Below are 27,906 nucleotides of genomic sequence, written 5' to 3' on the forward strand. Positions count from 1 at the left end.
AAAAGACTGATGGCTCATATATTTTGAGAGAATAGGAAAATAGAAATCAAGTAAAAAAACATAATTGTGTTTTTTATTTAAAACATAAGATATTTTTTGTCGTGTAATAACACCAGTGACACGACTCCTTGGGACCACAACTGTATTTATTTTATTATTAATTATTTATTTGGCATTTGTTTTCTTATGCCATGTAAATAAACATTTATATTTTAGCCCTACTATTTATGTACTATTTTATTAAATAATTTTATACAGTATATTTAACGGCTGTTGGCACACAAAAAATAACATTTCTGTAGAATGACCCATTTCTATTTTTAAAGTAGTTAAATTAGCAAAACGCACCGTGGCATCACCCACAGCAGATTGAACACAGATTGCAGAAATGTAGGATCGATACAGACCCTCAATCGATGGGGATCGATATGAACTGGTTTATACTGACCAATCACAGCGTAGAAGGCGGGACCTTGGTAGCCAATCACAGGTCGTGCAGGCTTAGCCGGAATACGGGTGGGGAAAATACAAGGGAGCACCCTGAATGCGGTGTGAATAACAGCAGGCCTGCGACGTCCAATCAGGCTGCAGCGCGTGCTCGGGTCTCGCTCCGGGCACGGCGCCTGCGCTCTCTGCGCCTGTAGAAAACAGTGAGCGCGCGCGTGCACCGCTGGAGCTACGTACAGGAGGAGGTGAACGGGAGGAATGGCAGGCCGGTGCTGCGCGTTTACGGGTGAATAGCTGTTTTTACACGGCGGTGTTTCGTCTTTATGGGCTGCTGTAGGCAGACACGGGTCTGTTCTCCGCCGGTTTAACCTTGGGGGTCTTATTGATGATTTCTTCCCCGGATATCGATCCGAACGTCGCGTCTCCTCCGCGGAGGAGAAGGATGCTGTCAGCGCGCGAGACCAGGCTCTGGAAACCCACCCGCTCCCGCTGTGATTTACTGAAGCTCTGTTTATCTGGAGTGAAGAGCTGTAGCTGTTTTTAACCTGCGGTCATGGAGAGCACGGTAAGTGCTAGCTAAGCTTAACTAGCCTAGATATTAAACCTGCTAGATAAGCTAGGTTAGCTTAACTCAGCATGGGTTGATTTTAAATGCTCTCATTGGCCAATTTGTCCAATTAGTCCCAGTAGTATCTAGCTTGCCAATAATGGTGTCATACATTTCCTGTCATAAAAATTTAAAGCCTTTTATTTGAGTCTGCACTGTTTCTGGAATTTAACCTACTGTTTCTATATGTGTCCAATGAAATCTGTATAGTATGGATGAATTACTGTAACGTTACAGTGCACTGTAAACATGGGTACAGAACTACTATTATAACAGAACTATTATTAAAACTACTTTGTAAATATCAGCCCAGCTTTCCAGTAAGCCTGATGATATTCGATGATGAGATTCGTTTATTTGTTTAAAAAAAACAAACAATTAAACACATTTAAAGCTTGTTATTTGAGTCCGTACTGTTTCTGAGATTGACTGTTCTAATTTTGTGCCAAATAAAGGCAGTCCAGTCAGTTAACTGTCCACTGTAAACATGTGTTAAACTAAATTCAATCCATGGAGTAGGAATACTAAACAAAAACAGGATGTCACACCAATTCAGTAATAAACACAGATAAATCAACCTTATTATGTCAGAATTTCCAGTAAGTCTGATGAAAATTGCTTTTTAATTATTTTTGATTATTTGTTGGCTGACATTGGTGATATGGTCGTAAATTTGACCCAGGATAAAGACCCATTTAGAAGCTAATAAAGCATGTTATTTGAGTCTGTACTGACATCTACTGTTCTACTGTATGTCCAATAAAGGTGGTCCAGTCAGTTAAATTGCAGTACAGTGTACTGTATAAACCATCCCTGAAGTGGAATTAATGATCTAAAATTTGTATCTCCAACAATTTCAGTAAACAAACAGAGAAATCTGAAGGGAGATGCTTTGTGAATACCAGCACATCATTCCAGTAAGCCAGATGAGCTTAGCCCTTAAATTATTGCTATTGTTTGCTATTTTCCTGCTTTAGATCACAAGCCAGTGAAAGATTTCTGTAGGCCCTACGTTTCACTGTTCAAATACAGGTTTGCCGATAAAAGTATTGTTTGTACTGACAAATACTGAGAAGTCTGACCAGAGATCAGTCCTATTATTTCAGATTTATTTGTGAATATTAGCCCTGCTTATGACAAAGACAACCATTATTCACACAGATGGGATTTGGCCTCTGTATTTAACCCCTCTGTGTAGTGAATATGCACATTCTGGCACTAGTGAGCAGATACAGTGAGCACATGTGCCTGGAGTGGTGGGCAACTATTGCTGCATCACACCAGGCTCAACAGTGGCAGTGTGTTGAACCTGGATATCATAAATATTGACTGTTATGAAGACACAACTAAAGACACAATTACAGACTGCTGTTTCAATTTGTCCTGTTTCTGGCAGACAGGCAATTCAATATGAAATACAGGTCTGCACAGTAAACGCATGTGTGAAACTAGATGGAATCAAAGGTGCCTGTTCAGTGCCTTAGACTTGTTCACACACACGCAGTATATTAGATATTGGAATAAAAACAAAGTGTATGGATTACTTTGTTACAGTACAATACATCTTGCTATTTCCCAGGAGATGCTAGTTCCCTGACAGACAGTGAGCTCATGGGAAGATATCCAGGAATTACTGTGCTGGGTGTCCCAAGGGCATTTTAATGTTGAGGTCATCTTAATATAATAAGAGAGGGTACATAGAGAGTGTTTAGTCTGATGCTTATTCTAGAAACCAAGTCCTGGTTATAAAAACACAAACAGTGGACATGTGTCACAGATTGCTGTCAGAAATTAAATTGCATTAAATTCAAGCATTCAGCTGTGTTTTTTCCTATTAAACACCCTCTCTTATGCTTTATAAAGAGGACACAGGTGGTGATGGACAGGGCTGCGCTGACGCGGCAGGTGGAGAGCGTGGAGAGGAGCATCGTTTTCCTGCGGCAGGAGCAGTTAACCCTGCTGCATGGCTTACACCTGGAGATCCTGTCCCTGCAGAAACGCTGCACAGGTGAGTCTTATATCATGCCACTGCAGCAGCGGATCACCTTGCTGTAGACACAAACACAACAAATGCTTTTATTAGGGATGCAGAAATTACCCATTACACAGTTGCCTGTGGAACAGATTGGTACAGCTACACAGAGAAGTGCTAATTCTCTTAGTTCAAAACAGGCCTTTAAAAATAGATAAAAAAAACTTTCCTCAGATCATTTGTTTTAGTTTGAGACCCCTATTTTGTGTTACAGCTGGGTTTAAAGCCTCAACGTCTGTATGGGCAGTATGAGTGAGGGATCTATATCTAAATGCCTGAGTTCTGCAGGGGAAAAGAGACCCCTCTCTTCCTCACAGCACTGACTGACAGTGTGTGGCATGTCTAAAGTGTTGATGGCTGACTGACAGTTGCATCACTCCTCAGCAGAATGAAGACTTTGCTGTTTTGCTCCTGTAGGTGGCACTGCATGCATGGGTTAAAACAATGACCTCATCAGTTCTGGAAGCAGCTGTGTAAAACCATACCAATCTTGCCTAATGTGTGGTGAACATTTTACAATGAAGTTTTCTACGTTTATGTTTCGTAAGCACATTTTGTATATTTATATTTATTTTTACTTTAATAGTGTGACTGACATCTGCCGATTAACATCAAATTTCCCTGTTTTTGGAATTGTGAATATGGTGAAAGATATAACATCAGTGAAAGTGTAATATTATCTTCATTTAAAAAAATTGTGATGTAAAAATGAGTGGTTCGGTTTTCTGTAAACTAGAGACCATTAAGAATGGTTTATGCTTTTTTGATGCTCCCCTCCTCCAGTTTGGTGGAGAACATATTGAGCGTGTAGCTTGAACCCTAAGTTCAAACCTGTCAGGCATTGACTGGTCACTAAAGTTCATGCTGGCCTTCTCAGGGTTCTGAGGAGTTGACACATACACTGTAACCACATGTAGCATACCGATATGTGCCACACACTTATTCATCTTGAAAGCACTGTAATCATACTGAAAGCTGATTTTATTTGTTAAATGGTAGCTAGAGTGGCTATACTGGGGGCTACAGAACTATGGCTGACTGTAAATGAATATTTTGGCCAAAGGAAATTAATAATAGAAAAGTAAAGCAGTTCTTTAGTGTTCAAATTGTTGTTATTCTTATATTTATAATGTACACTGTGCAAACATTTTAGACGTGGAACATTTAGACATGTGGAAATGGCAGGTAAAGCTATTTATCTGAACTGGGTTTCTCAGAAGCTTCTTAGCATAATGATGATTCTGCATCATCATTATGCTGATGAGTTTGCATCAACCTGTGCACTCTCTAGGATGTTTCTACAGTATGTCAAATTATTTAAAGCAAAAAGTTGTTAAAGAGTGGTTAAACTTTTAGAACCAATGGTGATTCTTGGCTTTTTTTTGCTCACTTGTATAACTTAGGAATAAATCAGCCAGTTTGCACCAATTAGTAATTGTCTAAATAAATTAAATTAAAAAAGCCACAAAGCAATAGCAACTTCAGTTTTAGATTATATGATAAGACCCAGTTGGTATAAATTAATAAAGATGCATAAATACATTTTTCAAAAGCATAAAAACACATTTTGCCAGTTTGTTTGCCAGAGTTTTGTGGTGTTTTATCTATGTCAGAGCTGTTCAACTCAGATATAAATCACTTGCATATGTGTCCTTAGATTGGATTCATATCCAATTCATTAAGATTCAGCATGAATGTTAACAGTTAGATTAGATTTCTTAAATCTTTTAGCTGTATGCATGGGCTTAGTGCTGCCGTCATCACCCAGAACCAATAATTATGAGGCAATGTTCATAAATATATAAATATGAGCATGTGTGTCGTTTCAGGGACAGATATGTTCACATTACAGACTGATATAGGTCACTTACTCATTTATGAATGTGAACGGGCTAGAATTGATTAATGAGGTTTGTAATGTGAACATTACCTTTGTGCATAATAACTGCAATTACTTTTTAATTAGGTTTTTACAGGGCAGAGATAATGAGGCTGCAAACACGTTGCTTATTCTAATATATAGCAAATGGAGCCACATAATATTCTTCAACTGCTAGTAATATAATAATAATAATATGCTAATATCTTTGCTTATATATTATTTAATTCTCTGCCTTTTAAAAAGCCATCTTACTGATAAAGAGCATTCAGTGCACAAACAAATCATTTTAAAAACTCTGGAAACTGGAAAAATAGTTTTTTTGAGGATATCAGTTGGACTACTCCTGTTAAATGAATATTCATCATTCATATACTGTATAGTTGGGAAATTTTATTTTGGTGGACAATGAACTGTCATTTTATTCACTTTGTTTTATTTTTAGAATTTAATATTTCATTTGATTATAAGAAGTGCAATTCTGTGTTGTGTGGTGAAACGTGTGCTGTGGTTATGTGGTGAATGATACTGTCACAGTCTCCAAAACCATCAATGAAATAATTGTTTACTCTGTGTACTTGATTGGGAAAATGTCATTCATCAGTTAGTATATTAGTCAGTAGTCTCCCTCTTCAGTCAGATGTTAAGTATGATTGTGTTTAAATTGTACATAATTATAATTATTTTATTGTTTTGTTTGTATGAATTATTGCGTTTTATTAATAAACGTCCAATTTATATATTTCGGTTTTTACTGTTAAATGTGAAAATAAACTGTTATTAATACGTGAATATCCAGTGTTTCTTTCAAAATCCAAAGATGTTGTCCCCATGTTTCTTCAGTCACAGCCTCTACTCTTCAGGGAAGGCTTTACACCATATTTTGCAGCCTTGCTGAGAGGATTTGATTACTATCAGTGCGTTTCTATTATAATAATAAGTGAAAATGTACATCCAAACACCTGCTAGCAATAGCATAGTTTTAGCACTGTAACCAAAACTGTATTGATGCTGCATTTCATTTTAATTTAGATATCAGAATTTTGTGTTCTAAAGTTTCACACAGACCTAATTCACACAGAATTGAGCAATAAACACAGAATTCAGATATAAACACAAAATACACAGAATTAGAAAATGTTAAAAATGTACAGTGTTGAGCCACTAGCTGCATTCCAGCATATTACTAATCTAACCATGTCCAAGAGATATACAGTATTTACAGCATCTGTTACTGATTCATGTTCATTACAGTGGGCTTTTAAGTCTATATTAGTTAAAATTCAATTGAATTGTAAAGTTTACACTACCATGACAATGTATGTGATAAATGTGTTTAATATAGATTAACTAATCATAGAACATATAATTAAGTAGATACATTTTAAATCACATGACAGCACTATTAAAAATCTGAAATTTTATGAAAAAAAAATATAGATAAAAATAAAACTGAATTTGAAAATAAAATGGATTTTATAATGCCCTACACTTCAACAGTAGATGCATTTTATAAAATGGCTTCAGCGCACAATCAACCCCCATGTACAACTTAAAAAAAAGACTGATGGCTCATATATTTTGAGAGAATAGGAAAATAGAAATCAAGTAAAAAAACATAATTGTGTTTTTTATTTAAAACATAAGATATTTTTTGTCGTGTAATAACACCAGTGACACGACTCCTTGGGACCACAACTGTATTTATTTTATTATTAATTATTTATTTGGCATTTGTTTTCTTATGCCATGTAAATAAACATTTATATTTTAGCCCTACTATTTATGTACTATTTTATTAAATAATTTTATACAGTATATTTAACGGCTGTTGGCACACAAAAAATAACATTTCTGTAGAATGACCCATTTCTATTTTTAAAGTAGTTAAATTAGCAAAACGCACCGTGGCATCACCCACAGCAGATTGAACACAGATTGCAGAAATGTAGGATCGATACAGACCCTCAATCGATGGGGATCGATATGAACTGGTTTATACTGACCAATCACAGCGTAGAAGGCGGGACCTTGGTAGCCAATCACAGGTCGTGCAGGCTTAGCCGGAATACGGGTGGGGAAAATACAAGGGAGCACCCTGAATGCGGTGTGAATAACAGCAGGCCTGCGACGTCCAATCAGGCTGCAGCGCGTGCTCGGGTCTCGCTCCGGGCACGGCGCCTGCGCTCTCTGCGCCTGTAGAAAACAGTGAGCGCGCGCGTGCACCGCTGGAGCTACGTACAGGAGGAGGTGAACGGGAGGAATGGCAGGCCGGTGCTGCGCGTTTACGGGTGAATAGCTGTTTTTACACGGCGGTGTTTCGTCTTTATGGGCTGCTGTAGGCAGACACGGGTCTGTTCTCCGCCGGTTTAACCTTGGGGGTCTTATTGATGATTTCTTCCCCGGATATCGATCCGAACGTCGCGTCTCCTCCGCGGAGGAGAAGGATGCTGTCAGCGCGCGAGACCAGGCTCTGGAAACCCACCCGCTCCCGCTGTGATTTACTGAAGCTCTGTTTATCTGGAGTGAAGAGCTGTAGCTGTTTTTAACCTGCGGTCATGGAGAGCACGGTAAGTGCTAGCTAAGCTTAACTAGCCTAGATATTAAACCTGCTAGATAAGCTAGGTTAGCTTAACTCAGCATGGGTTGATTTTAAATGCTCTCATTGGCCAATTTGTCCAATTAGTCCCAGTAGTATCTAGCTTGCCAATAATGGTGTCATACATTTCCTGTCATAAAAATTTAAAGCCTTTTATTTGAGTCTGCACTGTTTCTGGAATTTAACCTACTGTTTCTATATGTGTCCAATGAAATCTGTATAGTATGGATGAATTACTGTAACGTTACAGTGCACTGTAAACATGGGTACAGAACTACTATTATAACAGAACTATTATTAAAACTACTTTGTAAATATCAGCCCAGCTTTCCAGTAAGCCTGATGATATTCGATGATGAGATTCGTTTATTTGTTTAAAAAAAACAAACAATTAAACACATTTAAAGCTTGTTATTTGAGTCCGTACTGTTTCTGAGATTGACTGTTCTAATTTTGTGCCAAATAAAGGCAGTCCAGTCAGTTAACTGTCCACTGTAAACATGTGTTAAACTAAATTCAATCCATGGAGTAGGAATACTAAACAAAAACAGGATGTCACACCAATTCAGTAATAAACACAGATAAATCAACCTTATTATGTCAGAATTTCCAGTAAGTCTGATGAAAATTGCTTTTTAATTATTTTTGATTATTTGTTGGCTGACATTGGTGATATGGTCGTAAATTTGACCCAGGATAAAGACCCATTTAGAAGCTAATAAAGCATGTTATTTGAGTCTGTACTGACATCTACTGTTCTACTGTATGTCCAATAAAGGTGGTCCAGTCAGTTAAATTGCAGTACAGTGTACTGTATAAACCATCCCTGAAGTGGAATTAATGATCTAAAATTTGTATCTCCAACAATTTCAGTAAACAAACAGAGAAATCTGAAGGGAGATGCTTTGTGAATACCAGCACATCATTCCAGTAAGCCAGATGAGCTTAGCCCTTAAATTATTGCTATTGTTTGCTATTTTCCTGCTTTAGATCACAAGCCAGTGAAAGATTTCTGTAGGCCCTACGTTTCACTGTTCAAATACAGGTTTGCCGATAAAAGTATTGTTTGTACTGACAAATACTGAGAAGTCTGACCAGAGATCAGTCCTATTATTTCAGATTTATTTGTGAATATTAGCCCTGCTTATGACAAAGACAACCATTATTCACACAGATGGGATTTGGCCTCTGTATTTAACCCCTCTGTGTAGTGAATATGCACATTCTGGCACTAGTGAGCAGATACAGTGAGCACATGTGCCTGGAGTGGTGGGCAACTATTGCTGCATCACACCAGGCTCAACAGTGGCAGTGTGTTGAACCTGGATATCATAAATATTGACTGTTATGAAGACACAACTAAAGACACAATTACAGACTGCTGTTTCAATTTGTCCTGTTTCTGGCAGACAGGCAATTCAATATGAAATACAGGTCTGCACAGTAAACGCATGTGTGAAACTAGATGGAATCAAAGGTGCCTGTTCAGTGCCTTAGACTTGTTCACACACACGCAGTATATTAGATATTGGAATAAAAACAAAGTGTATGGATTACTTTGTTACAGTACAATACATCTTGCTATTTCCCAGGAGATGCTAGTTCCCTGACAGACAGTGAGCTCATGGGAAGATATCCAGGAATTACTGTGCTGGGTGTCCCAAGGGCATTTTAATGTTGAGGTCATCTTAATATAATAAGAGAGGGTACATAGAGAGTGTTTAGTCTGATGCTTATTCTAGAAACCAAGTCCTGGTTATAAAAACACAAACAGTGGACATGTGTCACAGATTGCTGTCAGAAATTAAATTGCATTAAATTCAAGCATTCAGCTGTGTTTTTTCCTATTAAACACCCTCTCTTATGCTTTATAAAGAGGACACAGGTGGTGATGGACAGGGCTGCGCTGACGCGGCAGGTGGAGAGCGTGGAGAGGAGCATCGTTTTCCTGCGGCAGGAGCAGTTAACCCTGCTGCATGGCTTACACCTGGAGATCCTGTCCCTGCAGAAACGCTGCACAGGTGAGTCTTATATCATGCCACTGCAGCAGCGGATCACCTTGCTGTAGACACAAACACAACAAATGCTTTTATTAGGGATGCAGAAATTACCCATTACACAGTTGCCTGTGGAACAGATTGGTACAGCTACACAGAGAAGTGCTGAAACACGAGTTTTATTCAGTGAACTCTGGACAGCTGAGTTCACAGAGGCACCTTCAGATGTGCTGAAGCAATACCGCAGCAAAGCAAATAAAAAAACATTTTTGCTAGCTGTCCACATCCTGTTTTTACACCCTCCAGCACTACACCCAGGCTTTCGGATTGAATTACACTGATCATAAATTTAATGTTGTCCAAGGTTTATCCCCAATTTAGTTTATTTTAGGTCCCACCCACTAGCTAGGACTGTCTGTAGCTATCATATAGAGCCACCATTGTTGGGAGAGCTAAGTTTAATTTGTAAAAGAAAAGTGTATTAGGTATATTTTAAGTATACTTGACATGGAAAAGTACATACTTTTTAAAATTAAAATATGTACAAAAATACATACTAAATGTACTATTTTGGAATAACTTACGGCAACTTAAGTATATTTCAGTTGTAATTTAGATATATTTAAACATAACATAAAAGCATTAAATTGTGCATTTGAGTGCTTTTTTCATACAACTTCTGCGAACTTAAGTAGATTTAAGTATGTGTTTTTTTTAATACACTACAAGTATATTGTAAATGTACTACTTTGCATATTGATGCACATATTGTGTACACCTTAATGCTACTGGGGAATAAAAAATACACTAAAGTGTACTTTGAGCAGTATTTAATGCCACTATATATATTTTCTATCAACACAACGTATAATTTAAAGCATATTACTTCAAAATACATTTTATAGACATGAGAAAGAGAAAGTATGTTTAATGTGTATTTTCATAAGGTACATTAAATTGAAAATGCTCTTTTAGTATTCTTTACCTAATTTATATATACTTTTAATGCTCTTAGGAATACTTCACAAGGGATAGCACATGCTTCCTCCTTCCCCCTTCACATAAAGCCAGCCAACCTTATCTTTTGGTACTGCTGATAATGAAACATCATTGAACACACACCTGAACACGGAGCATGGAGGAGAATGCTAACTGCCAGTTCTAACAGTTACACCAGATAACAGATGCTACTGCTGGCTAGCACTGCCCTGAGTGACTGTGAGAGAAGGGCAAAAAGGAGGGGCTTCCTATCCACCCATAAGAGTGAGGCTAATCAGGCTGTTTTTACAATCCCAGCCATGGATAGCTATGTCCTAATGACTCAGATTTCATTATTGGCTCATTGCTAAACTTTTAAAAATTATGACGCTCAACTGAGCTAAATGTTAAGCACGTGAAGCACACCAGTACACTTATAACATTTTCTATTGGCCAAATCTATAATACAACAAGGGCACAACAATGGCCTCATCATTGCATGACCATGAGTTTGATGCTCAGTAATGTCCCTCCCATAAGTGGCCAGGAGCACCAGAGTACATTATTGGCCTTGTTTTTTTCTCGGTGGGTAGAATGGCCCTCTGCCTCCCCCCAACCCCTCCCCCACCAATTACTATGATGCAAGCCAATGCAGGCATCTGTTAGCTGGTGTAACGTAATTGGAAAAAGGAGGAGCATGAGAGGCTCACAGGAGTCATAGCTAGAGGGTGGGAGTTGGCAGTAACAACATTTGGGAGAAAGAGAGGGGGTTATAGGTGGAACTGCAGTATTGTAGACAACAGTGTAGTCTAAAATTTTGATGGTACTGTAATACAGAGACAATAAAGTACTCATGCAATAAATTTTGCATGTATGTATGTAGTGTACCCATGTTCCTGATTAGAAGAAACCAGGTTTTGTTCCAATGATGACTGTGTTTTAGCAAGAACCTGGCATTAAGTTACAGGGCTTATGAGTTCAATATTTTGCACTATACAGCTCTGAAAAAAAGGAAGATACCACTTAAAAAAGATGAGTTTTCTTGATTTTACTAAATTGAAAACCTCTGGAATATAATCAAGAGATAGATGAATGATCACAAGCCATCAAACCAAACTGAACTGCTGAATTTTTGAACCAGGAGTGGCATAAAGTTATCCAAAAGCAGTGTGTAAGACTGGTGGAGGAGAACATGCTGAGATGCATGAAAACTAGGATTAAAAAACAGGGTTAGTCCACCAAATATTGATTTTTTACCTCTTAGAACTTGTTTCCTTTGCATTAATTGAGGTCTGAAAGCTCTGCATCTTTTTGTTATTTCAGCCATTTCTCATGCAAATAAATGTTCTAAATGACAATATTTTTATTTGGAATTTGGGAGAAATGTGTCTGTAGTTTATAGAATAAAATACCAATGTTCATTTTACTCTAACATATTTCAATAAATATCAAAATCAGCAAAACTGTTTCAGAAACTGAAGTGGTCTCTTATTTTTTTTTCTAGAGCTGTATATTTCAATACTGTAAATTAGGTAATATGTTTATTATACACTGACATGCCAAAAGTCAAGGGATAGCAGTATGTAAATATGTATGTGTCATACACATGTTAGCCTTCATTACAGGCCATGCTGCCACGCCCAGGGAGAGCGCACTGTGTGGGTTCATGCGCTATCTGGGCTATACCACACAAGGAGAAAAGGGCTTCCACTCCTGTCGTCACCCCCTCACCACCCCTGTCAATCTGTAGGATGGTGCAGGCTTTGCTCAGAGAGCCACGGGTCAATAGTTTCCTGGAAGTGCAGGGTTTGTGTTCTTGCCTTTAGTAATACAGTATGAGGCCAGTTCACCTGAGCCTGTCTGTGGATGTGCTGAGCCAGCTGTAGGGGGGAGGAAATAAAGTGCTGCTGCATATTCATGCCTTTAACTTGCTGCTTGTGTGGGTTAGGTCAGCATCTGACCACTGAGTGCTCCTGCTTACTGCTGAATGAGACAAATAAAAAGAGATTTAATTTATTTTGTTTATTTGACGGGGCCAACGATCATTAATCAACAAACAGCATATGGCAAAGAGCCAAGGTTAGCTGTAAAGACTCATTTTCATCTGTAGCCTTTTGGCAGTTCTTGAAACAGCAACCTAAAATAAAGCAATTAATCAAAGCTATCACATACCAATAATACATAGACAAATATCTTCAGCTACTTTTGTGTTTAAAAAACTAAATAGAAGTGGATGGGTTAATTCAGTTTCACAGAACCTACTCCAGGTTTGATAAAACCACAGAATTTTTTTTTCACTAATGTGTGCTTGTGTCTCCGTTTTAGAACTGACCCGAGAACTGAATGTGAAACCTCCGGGCAAGAGTGAAGCAGGTGAGTGCTCTAGGGCTGAGCTGTGCACCATTACGTCTGTTTTATTGTGATACACGATGACACTTTATGTTACAAAAATTATACAAAATATATTATAAATAATTACATTGCAATTAATGATAGAAAACGTGGATATTGCAGTGTCTCTCAAAAGTGAAATCACCACAAGTCTAGTGCCTCTGCTGACTAGTTAAAGTATGATGTATAGCTTTGTTTGTTATTAGAGGTTTCAATGACAAAATATCATATTTTCCATCTAATATATGCTCCAGTGTCTAACTGTACTGATATTGACAAATGTTTTTTTTTTTTTTTTTTTAAGTTATTCTGTTATTTTATATAATAAGGTTTATGTCAAGGCATGAAGTGATTGACAACCTGGTCTGGAACAGACCATCTGCATTACTTGGATTAAAAAAATAAAAAATAATTGCCATTCCCAAACAAACTGTGTGTCCATACAACAATCTAGGGCAGTGATGCTTACAAATGTTGAAGTTTATTAATTTTTAAACATAAAGGCAGAAAGAAAAATGAGTAGTTCGGTTGCAAAACAGTCTTTATCAAATCTTTAACAAATTCTGTCTGCAGGGTTCAGGACCTTAATGGTGAAACTGAGAAAATGTGTAGATAATGTGAGAACACCAGAGTTGTTGAAATAGTTCCTTGCACACATACAGACATCAATTTCTAATGTGAATTTAATATAAAGCATTCTGTACAGGGTTGTGTAATGCTTACTACTTGCTTTTTAGCATTTCAAGTCAATAGCCGTACATAAGTAACTTTATATCACAGGATTTCTTGAGGAGGGCATAATGTGAACTTCTGCCCACTAATCTATACTGGAGATTACACTGAGTACATTTCGGCATGGCTCTTCTAAGCTATGTGTTCCTGGCTCGTGGTTAGCACCATGCACCATTTAATCTTTTATCTCATTCGTAGCTCATCCTTCAGGCTAATTTATACAGTGGAATTTATCCTGTAGAGTCTGTGTAGGTTATATGCTGTACCCTCTGCATACCCTGTGCAAATTTACATACCATAATTCCAGAAAACGAAGTTCCACTGCTCCACAGCTCAATACTGGGATGCTTTATACACCTCTAGGATATACCTGACATTAAGCGTGGTGCCACTAGGTTCACACTTTCTGCCCCAGACATTTTTTACATTACATTACATTACATTACATTACATTTGGCAGACGCTTTTGTCCAAAGCGACTTACAATAGTCAACTCTGTATGACAACAGTCTGGATTGCTTCGTGTGAATGTTTGGCAAAGCGAGGCGACGTTCATTGGAGGAGCGCAGCGGCCAGGAGGTAGCGTAAGCCTTCAGGAGCGAGTGCAGGTAGAAAGGAGCTGTACTGTCATCACCTTGTAGGCGATTGTAAGAGTTTTGAATTTGATGCGAGCATCAACTGGTAGCCAGTGGAGCTCAATGAGCAGCGGGGTGACATGTGCCCGTTTTGGCTGGTTGAAGACCAGACGTGCTGCTGCATTCTGGATCATCTGGAGTGGTTTTACTACACTGGCCGGGAGGCCAGTTAGCAGGGCATTGCAGTAGTCGAGGCGTGAGATGACGACCGCTTGCACCAGGAGTTGGGTGGCCTGTTGCGTCAGGAACGGTCTAATTTTTCGGATGTTATAGAGCGCAAAGCGGCAGGACCTGGGCATGGGCATGTATTATTAAGATGTATGTTTTAAAATCCAGGCCTTAGTGTTGTAGGCTGTAAGAGCAGGTCACCATCATTCTGTGTTATTGGTGCTCGTTTGTTGATAATATATACATTTTTACTTATTAACAGTTTATTGGTTTTTTAGTAACAAAAAATGTAATCAGACATTTTAATTAATATGCATAAATTATTATTATATAGTGAGTTAAATGCATAATGGATTATCATATTTTTAATTGTTTTATATTGAGGTGAATGTGCTATGTTTCATGTTTCTATAGCATGTGTATTAGCATATTATGTTAGATTCCACTTAGTTCTGAGTGTGCAGTTCAGTGTTGGTTTAAAAGCAAAGAGGTATGTGGTTTTCCTGCTGTTTCTGTAATGGTTTTACTGCAGAGCCTAACTCAACTCTTTGATTTACCTCCTCAGAACTCTCCTCAGTGCTACTGGCTAAAGAAACCAGATGGTGCTCTGAACCCTGTGGTTGACAAAGACTCAGAACTGGATTTGGATTAAAATATTCAATACCCAATCCATTAAAATATAGTTGTATTGGCCCGATCCCAAGTTACATGTTACATGATGATTGAGACATTGTTATTAGTTATATTCTTATTAGTCTTAATTACAAATAAAATATGAAGGCAGTGGTGCATTGCTCTTATAAAGGCACCCATATTCCAATTCCTCTACCACTCCCATTTTCTCCCTCTCTCTGGCAAATTGATCTCTCACTTTCTCCCCTTCTGTTCTTGTTTTCAGTACAGTCCCAGTGGGGGTATCTAATTACAGCTTGTGTTTTTTTGCTGAGACTATGGTGATCAGGGAGACGGGGAGGATGAATGCAGTATTGGAAGGACAGTAAATTTTGACAGATATTAAAACAGACCTTAAGACATTGACAGATGCCAAAAATGACTAGCAACTGAATTACAGCAGTGTACTCATTGACCCCGTTTACACGCGGCCACTTCATCACTTCCTGATAAGATTTTAGCTACATGCTCTGGAGTCTACAGTTAGTGAGAGTGAAATCAGATTGCTGTGTGGGACAGAATGTGCAAGACTGTTTGTTGTGCAGAAAGTTATTACTGGTGTTTGGGATGTACTGGGAAGGATATTGGTTGTTGAATGTATCTTGGGGAGACAGATGAGACAAGTGTGACTCATGGCTGTGTGAATGTGACAAATCATTTTTTTCAAATCAGATTTGAGTCACTTTCATATGTGGTCCTAAATCGGATACGTGTCCGATCCATGGACATGTGACATTAATGTGAACGGTCAAATCAGAATTCATGCATTCATTCATTGTTTTTATGCATGCGCTACATGCTTCTCTCTCGTACCTACACATCTCTTGGTGCAGCTGTGCAGCTATAGCTGCAAAAACAGCAAAAGCAAACAGCCTGGCCTTTTTTCTCCTCCTCAATCTGAGCATGAACTTCAGACCAGCTGTTTAATCTCCACTCCAGCAAAAGATGCTTCACATATGAGCTGCTAACGCATACATTTCACCTTTATAAAGCTAAGAGTTGCCTCTCAAATATGACGTTTTTTTTTGGTGGTGAAGAAGGTGACGTTTATACACGTATTAATGTGCACATGTGAATCGTTTCAGGGACAGATTCGTTCACATTACACACAGATACAGGTCACTTACATTTGTGAACGTAAACCGCCAAGATCTGAGCAAAAAAACGGATTTGAGCAATGTGGCTTGTAATGTAAACGTAGCCTCAGACCACTTCCTGAAGTGATTTTTGTAATCACATATGTGTCCTGAGTGTATATACACCAACCTTTTTTTGGTGGCTTAGCCTTATTCAGATATAATCCTGATACTCAAAGCACATAAAGTGACCAGGTGTGAACGGGATCAGTTATTCCTTTCTGTTTTATAAGTGTTAACTACCGAATTTGTTTGTGATAAATTATTTTAAATTGAGGGTTTATGGGCAATAGCATTAGCTTCTTTTGTACCATATTCACAAGCCTGTTTACATTGTCAGCCTGAGATCAGATAGGGATGAGTGAAGTGTCTGCTGTTTTATTACTATGATTTTTATATTTAAATATAGTGTATGCATTGCATTTTCAACTTCATTTATATCACATTGTTGCAGCTTTAGTAAATGCTAAAAGTGGGAGCATTTTCACACTTCTCCTTTATTAGTTCTGGCACTGATTTGGTCTAGCGTGTTTTTGCAGAGCTGTCAGGGCTTCAGGATGAGAGTGGTGGTGATGTGAATGGAAGGTGCCTGGAGCAACAGGGATAAAATTGATGAGGAGCAGAGGAGGATCAGATAACACTGCATTTTCTATATTCACTGCATGAGCTCATCTCACGAGTCTGGCCTTGTGGGCGGCTGATAGGCTGGCTGAGAAAATGAGGGCTTTAAGGGGTTTCAGAGCAGGGAATACCCGTTGAGATCTCGGTGCCACTGCATCTGCATTGAGAGGGACACAGATGAAGGTGGTATAAATAAATGGGTTGACGTGACAGAAGAGTACAATCTCAGCTTGCTGTCAGACTTATTTGCGGCAGATGAAAAAAGGTCTTAGTCTCAGTTTATGCCTAAAATAGAGCAACAGTGTTTATGAAGTGGTGCCTAAAGTATGCAATTGACCTGGTCGCACCAATCTCTGGTTCTACTGAAATCAGTGATCGGGACTTTGCTTATACTAGTAGAACAGTAAACTGGTTTGGTTCGATGCCGGTATGGTAGCTATCCACTCCTGGTGCCATGTGTAGGGTTGCATGATTGGTTCAATTAGTAACACGACTGCTTCAACTTATCGTCAAGGTTACCGTAATAAGCTCAGTTTGTGGAGTGAATGTGTTTACTGATGAATGGTGATAAACGGGTGTCTCATTCTGGACTGTGCAGATAAAAGCCTTCACATATGACAATGGCTCATTGTTTTAAGGTGCTATTGCGCAGTGAAATGCCATGCATCCTAAAAGTGCTAGGGGTGAGCTAAGCCAAATATGAAGATTGGAAATAAGCTTCCTAAAACATATTTGAGCATTTTCCTCCCTTTCCATCCATATATTTATATAAAAGGATGCATTTAATAGTCAGCAAATTGTTTGTAATGTATAATTTAGAAAATGGCAATACAGCATTTTATTTAAACCTAAAAATAAGCCTAAAGGCTATTCAGCCTTTGGTCATATGCTATAATTAGGGTTCAAGCACCGAAGGTGCGTAGAAACCTATTGTTTTTGCTAAGATTTTTCTTCTTCTTCTTCTTCTTCTTATTATTATTATTCTTTTTCTCCTGTAAAAACAGTTGTGCAGCCTAAACCGTAAGTCATAGAGAAATGAAACTTGGTAGGTAGATGTAATATCAGTGCATCTCGGTGGACAACAAAAATGGCACCGATTGGTCAAGTGGTGGCGCTATAAACAAGGAAATTCATTTTTCACAATTTTCTCAATAACTCAAAAACCATAAGACCTACATTTAAAATTCTTTTTTTGATGGATTCCTTGGGTCAATACCAACAACTTTCCAATTTGGACCATGCACTTCCGTCTATATAGATTTTGTGCTAATTTGCATAATATGCAAAACCTACTTTTGCAAACTAGTCCTAGGAATTTTGACCAATCCTGGCATGTTTGGTATCAAAACACTCGTGAGAGCATGCGCTTCAATATTCATTAAGAAAAAGTTGAAATATGTAAACAATATGGCCGCCATATGCAAATTAGTCCTTCCGGATATATGCCCCATTCACTTCAAGAGGTAAATTTGGAGCACTGTTTCTCAGCAACCGTGCAACCTAGCAAGTTGAAACTTTGCATGCAGAATCTATCATACAGCCTCTAAAGGATGTTCAAAGGGCAACTTAATCAATCAACATGGCTGAACACCATCAGCCAATCAGCATTCAGCAGACATTTTGGCAGGCTGAATGTTGCCCAATCTGGATGATATTTGGCAGTTATGTTCAGGTGGAGACACTGTAGTGACCTGCAAAGTGCTGAAACAATCCGCCCACTGGGGGGCGCTGTTCCAAAAAAACGAGTATATGTCAATCATGCTGTACTATTTTGACATCTAATTGTTTTTGCCATATTTAGTACAGTGGCTCTGACAAATTTCTCAATACAACTATGTTTAAAAAGTGCTTTGTTCATTCATAATTGCTAATTGTTTGAAAATAGCTATATTGAAACTACTCTCTGGATATTTGGCCTATCACCTCCATTTCAGTCTTGCTGCACACTGTAGAGTCTCTAGGTAAATGTTCATTAAAAACATTTGTGAAAATTTCACATACAATACTCTCCAGGCATCAAGCAATCTGTGCGTCCTTGGAATTTCTAAACTAAATTGCTGTAACTCTGCAGTATTTGCTATAATCTCACAATGTTAAAGACCTCTGTACAATATCACTCTGATGAAGCGCCATTTAATACAGAACTAGATTAAGAATAACTTGACATTACATGTCATATCAGAACATTCACTCCTTTGTGCCTCTTCTCAACATTAATAACAGGTGAAAGACTTTTGATCATTTTAAATGTGACAGAATGTCTCCAATTGTGTTAGACCTTCTTACACATCACCATCCTATGCTCTAGTAGGCACCATTGTGCTAGTTGGTGCTTGATGAAGCGCCATTTAATTCAGAACTAGATTTATAATAACTTCGTAATTACATGTCATATCAGAACATTCACTCCTTTGTGTTAATTTAAACTTGTTTGGTCAAACATTTCAGCTTGTTCTGCAAAGGTTCAAAGGTCAATCTGAATACCACTTTGTGAACATTCTGGTTGAAGCCACCTGATCAATACCAATAACATGTAGACACCTTTTGACTAGTTCTAACTCACTTAATGAATATCCTACAAAGTTCACTAGATTTACATGTGAATTTAAGCACTGATCAGGTTGAAAGGCCTCTGCTCAACATTAATAACAGGTGAAAAACTTGATAATTTCTAAATGTGACAGGGCATCTCCAATCATATTAGACCTTCTTACACATCACCATTCAATGCTCCAGTAGGCACCATTGTGCAAGTTGGTGCTTGAACCCGATGATAGCCGCTTGCGGCTATATTTTGTTCTGTTTCTGTTTTCATCCAAAAATGTTTCATTTTGATGTATTTATATGAATTAAAATAGTGATCACATATGAAAATGAGGCCTGTATGCTTTCTAACTTCAGTATGTCAGTAGATCAGGTCTTGTCCTAAGGTTTTTATCCTGTTGTGTCTGATAACCTTGAACAGATGGCACACCCTACCAGTGGTCTGGCCAGATCTGAGATTGGTTGTTGAGGATTTGCTCAATAAATCTCTAATCCATTCCCACTTAGCCCATTGCCTTTTGTCTGATCTTTCCCTCAAAATCCACAATCAGATTAGTTGTGAATATGCGTACAGTGCTCTGTTCCTAATATAAATCAGAAGGACAGTTCATATCACTGGTGCTTTATTCATTTGACTGACTGGATCTTATACTGTATGACATCTATTCTATTTTAAGCTCCCCTGGGAGAGAAGCCTGCAGTATGATCTAGTGTGGATTTGCATTTTACAGATAGCGGAAAAATGGCTTGAGCAGCTGGAATCTAAATGCACATTTATGGCCAAAAAATAAACATTTGTAAAGTAAACAACATTTGGAAAACATTTGTCTCTGGATTTTTAATGGAAGATAAATGATTACAGATGCATTTCTGTGCAGTAGTTCAGCACTCTCTAAATATCTTATAAGGAGTACAATAAATAGACTGTTTGTCCAGATGTTTGTGGGCAACCTTTCTAAATTAATGCATTAAGCTAATTTAAGTTTCACCCATTGCATATTAGATTTGCAAATGCACACAGACACACATACACACAGCTTGTGAAGGTCTTGTAGAGACGTACCACCAATAGAATAAGACTCTTTAAGGAAGAAAATGAAGAAGAACCTGTTGTCACCATATTGCCCAATGCAAGGTGTGGGCAAAGGAGGATTAAACCCCTCAACATTGAGCTGTGGAGCAGGGGAACTGTGTTCTCTGGAACGATGGTGCTCCATCCTATACTTTTAGGATGGGTTGAGGAGGAGGTTATCAAATGCCCTGACTAATCTTGTTGCTGAATGCAAACAAATCCTCTCAGAAATGTTTCAATATATATTAGAAAGTTTTCCCTGGACATTAGAGACCGTTACTCCAGCAAAAGCATGATAAACTATTTTTATAACCTTGGATTTCAGACAAAACAGTGCATGAACAGGTATATTAATACTTTTGATGTATTTACAAAAAAATTAAAAACGATAAAAAATCATCAGTTAATGACACATTAGTTTGAAATGTTGGTCAAATATATGTTTGATGCCAGTTTTGAAACCAACCAGTATGATTTTGATATTATTGTGCATATCATTCCACATTAAGTGAGATGCTTCGGATGATATCGTTTAAAGATAAAAACTTTCTTCCTTAGGCAATATCATAAAAAAATATTTCTCGAAAAAATCTTCTGAATTGTTAGAAATTATATAACACTAACAGACAGGCAAGATAATTGAAAAGAAGAGTCTTGGCAATACTTGGCAAAGTACTTTACAAACTAAAGGAGTATTTATGTGAACAGGTAGATTTAACACAGATGAAAAAGAGTCAAAAACTCCTGTATTGTAGACCATAAGAACAGTCCCTGATTGTTTCTAGGCAGATATGTGAGTTCTCTGTGAGGGGTGGATCATGGGAATTGTAGTCTTAAGAAGTTAGCAGGGACAAAGGGAGCATGACATTGAGCTCTGAGATGGCCAGAGATCATATATTCACTTAAAGTTATTACTTTTTGATTGATTCCCAAATAAAGCACTCTCTTTTTTTATGTGTGTGTTTGTGTCTGTACTTTAGATGTTTTAGAGGAAGAGGAGCAGCTGGAGGCACGATGCCGGGATGTGGAGGGCAGGCTGCAGGAGCAGGAGCAGTCTCAGTGCGAGATCAGGACAGAGCTGGGTCACAAGGGGGTGATGGTGGGAGCGCTGCGGGCCAGCCTGAAGGAGAAGGAGCGGCACTTCTTGGAGGAGCTGAAATGCCGCAGCCACAGGAGCACAGCGCTGAACAACGAGCTGCAGAAACAGACTGAAGCTGCCGCCTACCTGTCCTTCCAGCTGCACGCTGCCCGACAGAAGCTGCAGCAGCAGAGAAGAAAGCAGGCGGCTCTGGAGAAGCTTCCTCCTTCCATTGCAGAGAAACCCTCCACACACAGCCACAGCCAGCCTCAACCAATCCCCAGCGTCAAACCCAAGCGTCGCAGCGGCTCCAGACCGTCCTCGCACTTCCGGACCGAACGAGCCAGAGAGTGTGTGCCCAGAGAGAGGGTGACGGGCCCAGAGGAACCCATGGCCATGCCTGACCCCGCGCTCTTCCTCCACCCACGCAGAAAAGCTGCTCGGCCAAGGCAGCTACACACACACACTCTGCAGGGGGCAGATGGTGGAGACCAGTCGGACGAACCTGATCAGGGAGACTCTGCGAGCAGGCTAGTCCCCGCAGCCACAGTAGCAACAGCGGCTGCAGCTGCTGCTGAGGGCAAGGCGGAGTGACCCCACCCTCCTTCTGATTAACTGTCAGTACCAATTGGATGAACTGCCTGCTTCTTTTGATGCTGTTTACCTCTGTCAGCTGACCCAGACAAGCTTTCTCTGTCTGAGGCAGTGGTAGACATGTTTTTCTATATTTGCAATGTGATTTATTTACACTGGATTTACACTTACAGTTTTAAAAGAACAGTTCTGTGAAGCAGCAAATATACACAGTTTCCTTCCTTACCCCAAATGTAGTTGATCAGCTAAAGCCCTTAGACAGGACTAATTAAACCTAGGAAGGTGGGATAATGTAATTTTTACCAGTTTATTTTGACTATGGCATATCAGTCATTAATTGATCCCACTGAGCCACAGAGATCTGTTTGTTGGCGGAGTGATTTCAGGCAATCAGAGCGCTTTATTTTCACCCCACCACTGCTGTTGTGTTGTTTTTTGTATGTCTGGTTGGCACAAACGCTAATAGAGCAAGCTAACTACTGAGCAATCCGGTTCCTTTTATCCACACTTAATTTTCCTCCAAACTGTTAAGACTGCACACACTGCTGTGTGGGCACGCAAACACACAGTTTATGGCACGTTTCCGTGATACAATATGTATTTTTCACTATTAAAACGTTCAGTTAAACATAATAATTCAGCACATTACAATATTCTATTTTTTCAAAGCATCAAAACTACCCTGAGATACCAAATACAGTAGAAATACTCTAGTGTGCCATGCCTAAACCATACAATATTATTACGATAACCCTCCCAAAAACCAAGGGAGGGTTTTAATACCAGCATTAAAAGAAATATAAATAACCTAAGCTCATATTAATCTTGTGTGAATCTAAAAGTGAGTCTACAAGGAGTTTGAGAGCTTTTCTGCAGCACAGAGGTGCTCACAGAGACATTTTAGTTTCATGTAAATGGTTCAGGTCTGAAGCAAGCTTCAGGGTTGCTTAAATACAGAAAACGAGTGAATCACACATCACAACTCCAAATTTTACAGACTTCCTGTAGTGAAATTACACTACTCCACCTCACCAGGTAAATCTAATCCTGTCTGAATAGGGCTTAAGACAAAAATATGTTTTGTGTCTGAGGTTTGCATCTTTCCTTCAGCACTTGGAGCTGGAATAATCTCTAATAGATATTACATAGTTCCTTGATCTGTGAAACATTTCTATTCCGACTTCAGTTGTTCCAGAGAGGCCTCTTTCCCAGTTTATTGTTTAGGTCAGACTCATCAGTATGCAACTATTGCAGTGTATACAACAAGCATACTTCTTAGCTGCTCAGCAATAACAAACACCCTTTAGTACCAAACAAATTTACTCTGACAAGGCAGGTGTCATGGAAGAGGTGTCCCATAACTTTTGTCATGTCCCATAGAAACTAAAGAATGCTGTAATGGCCTGCATAATATGCATGTGAGGTCTCCTGCATTGAATGTGGATGTGATTTTTGCTTGGATGTGAGGCACAGTTCTAGCCAGACACTGCTGCTCACAATCATTACCGCCCCACTGCACTGCCCAGTGTGGGTAGTAATGCCGTCCGTGATGTATTCCTCGTACAGACATGATACTGTGGATCAAGTGGGTACATTTATTTAAGCTTTCAGAAATGTGAGGGACGTGAGACACCGAACCTTCCTACACTAGGGGTAAGGATAAAATTGTGCCAGTTTAATTATTCACTTAAACTTTAAGTTTATTAATGGAATGAAGATTCTTTGCTTTTGTTCTTGTTGCTCGAAACATTTGTGCATTTGTATGGCCATGGTACACAGGTCGACCGTGGTTGTGCCTTGCTTTAGGAAGGACAGCCATAGGGCAGCTCGTACTCGTCCGTATGGAAGCAGTTCCTTTGTCTTTCGCTTTCTTGCTTCGACAGTTTGACGTGATTATTTCTTATTTGTACGCTCCTGCTTTTGGGCACACCTGTTTTCAGGTTTTCTGAACATTCTGTCTTTTTTGTCTTGAATCACACATTTCCCCACTTATCAACACACTCTGTTATTAACCATGTGTTAACCACATTACAGTGCATGCAGATCCCTGCAGTTTCATTAACAGGTAATGTCTGTTTTTGTGTATTATTATTGAATCGATACAGCGCAATTTGAAAGCTATGGATTTTGGACTAGACAGAGGGTTTCAGGGCTGTTTATAGGGTTTAGTTTTTAAGTACAGTTTGTAAAAGTGTGGGTCTGTGGTTGTGACTAAAATGGATCCCTACCGCCCTCATCAGTTTAGTGCTAAATAGAGAAGGGCTGTTTGCTTTACTAAGTATCGTTATAAACACAAATTACTTCAAAAATTTTATTTATCATTGGCCCCCTCATCAGAATCAGCAGGGTCTGATGTTCACATAATTGTGGAACTGAGGCTTAAAATGGATTTAAATTATGAAGATAAAAATGTGAAACAAAAATGAGGTTCCTTCCACTGTCGTTTCCACTGTCACAATGCATTTTGATATATTGTTCATCAAACACTTTGACAGTATGACGGTAATGAAAATGGGCTCTCTTCCCAGACTTTCTGCCAGACCAAACACCAGACACTGTGTAAATGTACGAATTGTTGTGCTTTATTGACTAGAAATGGGAAATATGGCTTCAGGACTGGTCATATGCCAAAATACCAAATTAATAAACTACTAACTAAACCTGAAACAAAGAAAACAAGGTGCACAAAAACTACCCTAACTCCCTGCTGCAAAACAGGAGAAAAGGTACCAAACAGAATGGCACTCACCCCATACTTTTACCCAACTAAATGAGAAAACTGTAAGAAAATTAAAAAGCAAGAGAACCAGAGGCACTAAAAAAATGGAGCTACCACGTGTGTAAACATATCTCCCTGGTCAGGCTTTTTTTTTTATAAAGAGGGCCCCTGGTGTCCAATTGTGAACTTGCATCTACAGAAAGACAACACAAACAGCACAAGCAGGCACAGAAAATGGGTCTTAACAATACTTATGATGTGTGACTGCTAATGATATTCATAAATGATGTTTAATACAACTGTATACGTCTTCTTTAATGGACCAATATTTCACATTTGTCTGCTATTTTAGATTGATATCTGATCTCCACTTATACAGTTTGTGTGGTATTACCTTTCCCTACCACTCTGTATCTGTAAACAGGCTGTTTTCTGCTCATGTGAATGGACGGAGCCAAACTGCAGTAGACTGAATAGATGGAAATATGTCAATCATGATGTTTTTGTGACATCAGAGAAACAGATGACCGCTTTTACAGCTTAATTTCATCATCTGGTCTTTGTGGACTGGGTTGTAAATGACATGTTTTACATATAGTTTACTTTTAATGTGTGTTTTTTTTAAGCTGCTTTAAAATCAAATTAAGTATCAAATATAATCATCAAACCTAACCCCAGTCCATGATGTACTGAAAGAGCTGGTCATTTGCTTGTATGTACTGCTGAAAAGGTAAACAGCTATAAAGGCCAGACTACAGCTACTCTCAGTCCCTCTAGTAAGCAACTAAAAAAAAGCATTCCCTCCAAAGCAGAGAGATTCTAAAGCTTATCTCTTGACATTGATTTGAGTCATGTCCAAGTACTGTCCTTTCTCAACCACTGGATGGCTCTATTGTATGACTTGCACTGCTGCATGGTGTTGTGCAGTATCTTTGCTGCATAGATGATGAGAACATGTGACACTTTTTGTGAAAAACGTTTACAAAGACAGATATCCATTCTTACACACATCCTTTCCTAATGTAATTTAGTCCATGACAAGGCCAGTTCAGAGACATTCAGTGGGAATTCAGCTGTTTGCAGAGGTGGATAGAGCAGCTAAAGTAATGGGATTGTTGCTTTAATTAAATAATTATTAAAGTAAGAGTAGTTTTTTAAAAAAGTAGGGGTACAAGAGTACTGAGTACCTTATAGAAACAGAATGTCTTAGTATTATTAGGTTTGCACATTGGACAAACTATATTATCCAGTTCATATTTGTCTTTTTTACTTGTCTTTGGTCTTTTTATTTAGACATTTAGTTGTTTATTTGCCAATGGGAATGAATGGGGTGCAAAAGTGACACGATTACATGATGATAAAAATAAACTAGTAAAACTAGCTAAGCTTGCGGGGTACCAGAGCAACCACTTCGCAACTCCATAACATCCCACACTGTAGCAACTGTAGCAACCATATAGCTTACACTTTGCAACACCATAGTAACCACTTTGGATACCATTGCAACCATCTATCTGCACCATAGCAAATCTCTCTTAGCAATAACAAACAATCTTATAGCAACTCCCTAGCATCCCCACAGCAACCATCATTGCATCCATATAGCAACCACTTAGCAGCACCATACTAACCACATGGGACACAATTGCAAACATCTAGCAACACCATTACAACCTCTGATAGTAACTGCCTTGCAACTTAGCAACAGCTAACCCTATAAATGACACTGCAACACCCCAGCAATTTTATGTAAGTGGGAACCATTTAAGCTACACATCCATTCAGCATTTCCTTTTCTTTCTTTCTTTATTTTTTCACTCCATTGTTTTAAAATCAAACATTAAGACTCTGATGTAAGAGGTGTGATCGGTCATAGGCTGTGTCCCAACTGTGTACTAATTACTAATACTGACTAGTTATTGAGTATGTAGTGTAGATAAAAATGTTAGAATTTTATACTAATATAGTATATAACTTATAATGTAGTATGCAGTTGGGATGCAGATATATTTTTGGTTACACAGAAAAATGGTATAGATGATTAAAAATAACTTCTAAAATGTAACTTTTTTTAATATTACTGTACATGTCACTAGTTGCTACCCACCTCTGGCCATCTGAAAGATCGTTATAACCCCAGTCCGGTGATTGTGGCTCTGTTCAGATTCTTGCTATTTAGGTTTAGTGAATGTACATGCACTAGTATTGTATCAGTGCAGAGATTGCGCAGGTTGTGCTTTACTGTATGGAAGAAAAACTGCATAATAATCAAATTGACAACTATCATAATACATTATGTATATACATTAAGTTTATTTTATGAGGTGTTTGTATCATCTGTACCTTTTTCATTTTGTTTTTTTTATTTATTCATTGATTGATTGATTAATTTATCAATGTTTTAGAGCTTCTACTGTGATATTAACCTTCCAGAGTTTGTAGTAAGAGATATGCAAGAGGCTTTACTGGCCTTTACTGTCCCTAGTGGCAGCATACTGTATAAAATTATAATCAGCTTTCTAATATACTCCTTTTTCCACATTTATCAAAAACAAACTAACAAAGAAAGAAAAAAATCTTCAGCACGGCTGTGTTGGTGTTGTCTTGGTGTGATTCTTCCTGATAGCGCGAGGGATTTCTTGGTCGAAAGAGTTTTTAGATCTAAAGAGTTTCCTCCATAATGAGAAATTGAGAATCGTCTGTCTTCCCTACTCAGAGTGATAAAACCATCTGACTGTTACACAACATAGAGCAATTTTGAGCTGAGTTGTTTCAGCAGGAGCAGGTTAGTGCTGAGCTGTGCTTACAACCAAATTATGTTCGCAAAGTCTTAAAAACCAGTTACCTGTGACCTGCTTAGTCTCTTGAGTGTCATGAGATGTTAAGCACCAAAATGTTGTTGCAATAATCCACTGTATCCTCTGTGGCTCATGATTAAAGCGTTCTTATCCTACCAAGTGTGTGGAAGCGTCTCTGTGGAGTGATCTCTTTATTTGCACACAATG

At 38.5% G+C, this 27,906-nt stretch overlaps 1 protein-coding gene across 3 annotated transcripts; it reads left to right on the top strand.

The window, feature by feature from the left end:
• The first annotated feature begins 448 nt into the window (after window positions 1-448).
• ccdc92ba (coiled-coil domain containing 92Ba) lies at window positions 449-27,854 on the top strand. 3 transcript variants are annotated; one of them, XM_049466780.1, is made up of 4 exons: window positions 449-1,012; window positions 2,918-3,062; window positions 12,865-12,912; window positions 21,491-27,854. In XM_049466780.1, exons 1-4 carry the CDS (start codon window positions 1,001-1,003, stop codon window positions 22,180-22,182), a joined length of 897 nt encoding a protein of 298 aa, XP_049322737.1. In that variant the 5' UTR covers window positions 449-1,000; the 3' UTR covers window positions 22,183-27,854. The 3 variants fall into 3 exon arrangements, with proteins under 3 accessions (XP_049322737.1, XP_049322738.1, XP_007245977.3); XM_049466781.1 differs by lacking the exon at window positions 2,918-3,062 and adding an exon at window positions 9,441-9,585 and having other exon boundaries at window positions 450-1,012; XM_007245915.4 differs by lacking the exons at window positions 449-1,012; window positions 2,918-3,062 and adding exons at window positions 6,906-7,535; window positions 9,441-9,585.
• Window positions 27,855-27,906: the final 52 nt, after the last annotated feature.

This window comes from Astyanax mexicanus, chromosome 18 (assembly GCF_023375975.1).
Source record: "Astyanax mexicanus isolate ESR-SI-001 chromosome 18, AstMex3_surface, whole genome shotgun sequence".
Lineage (NCBI taxonomy): Eukaryota > Metazoa > Chordata > Actinopteri > Characiformes > Acestrorhamphidae > Astyanax > Astyanax mexicanus.

Coding starts and splice junctions, on each gene's coding strand:
- ccdc92ba (XM_049466780.1), top strand. Junction 3,063..12,864: donor CCTGCAGAAACGCTGCACAG/GTGAGTCTTATA, acceptor TCTCCGTTTTAG/AACTGACCCGAGAACTGAAT. Junction 12,913..21,490: donor TCCGGGCAAGAGTGAAGCAG/GTGAGTGCTCTA, acceptor TCTGTACTTTAG/ATGTTTTAGAGGAAGAGGAG.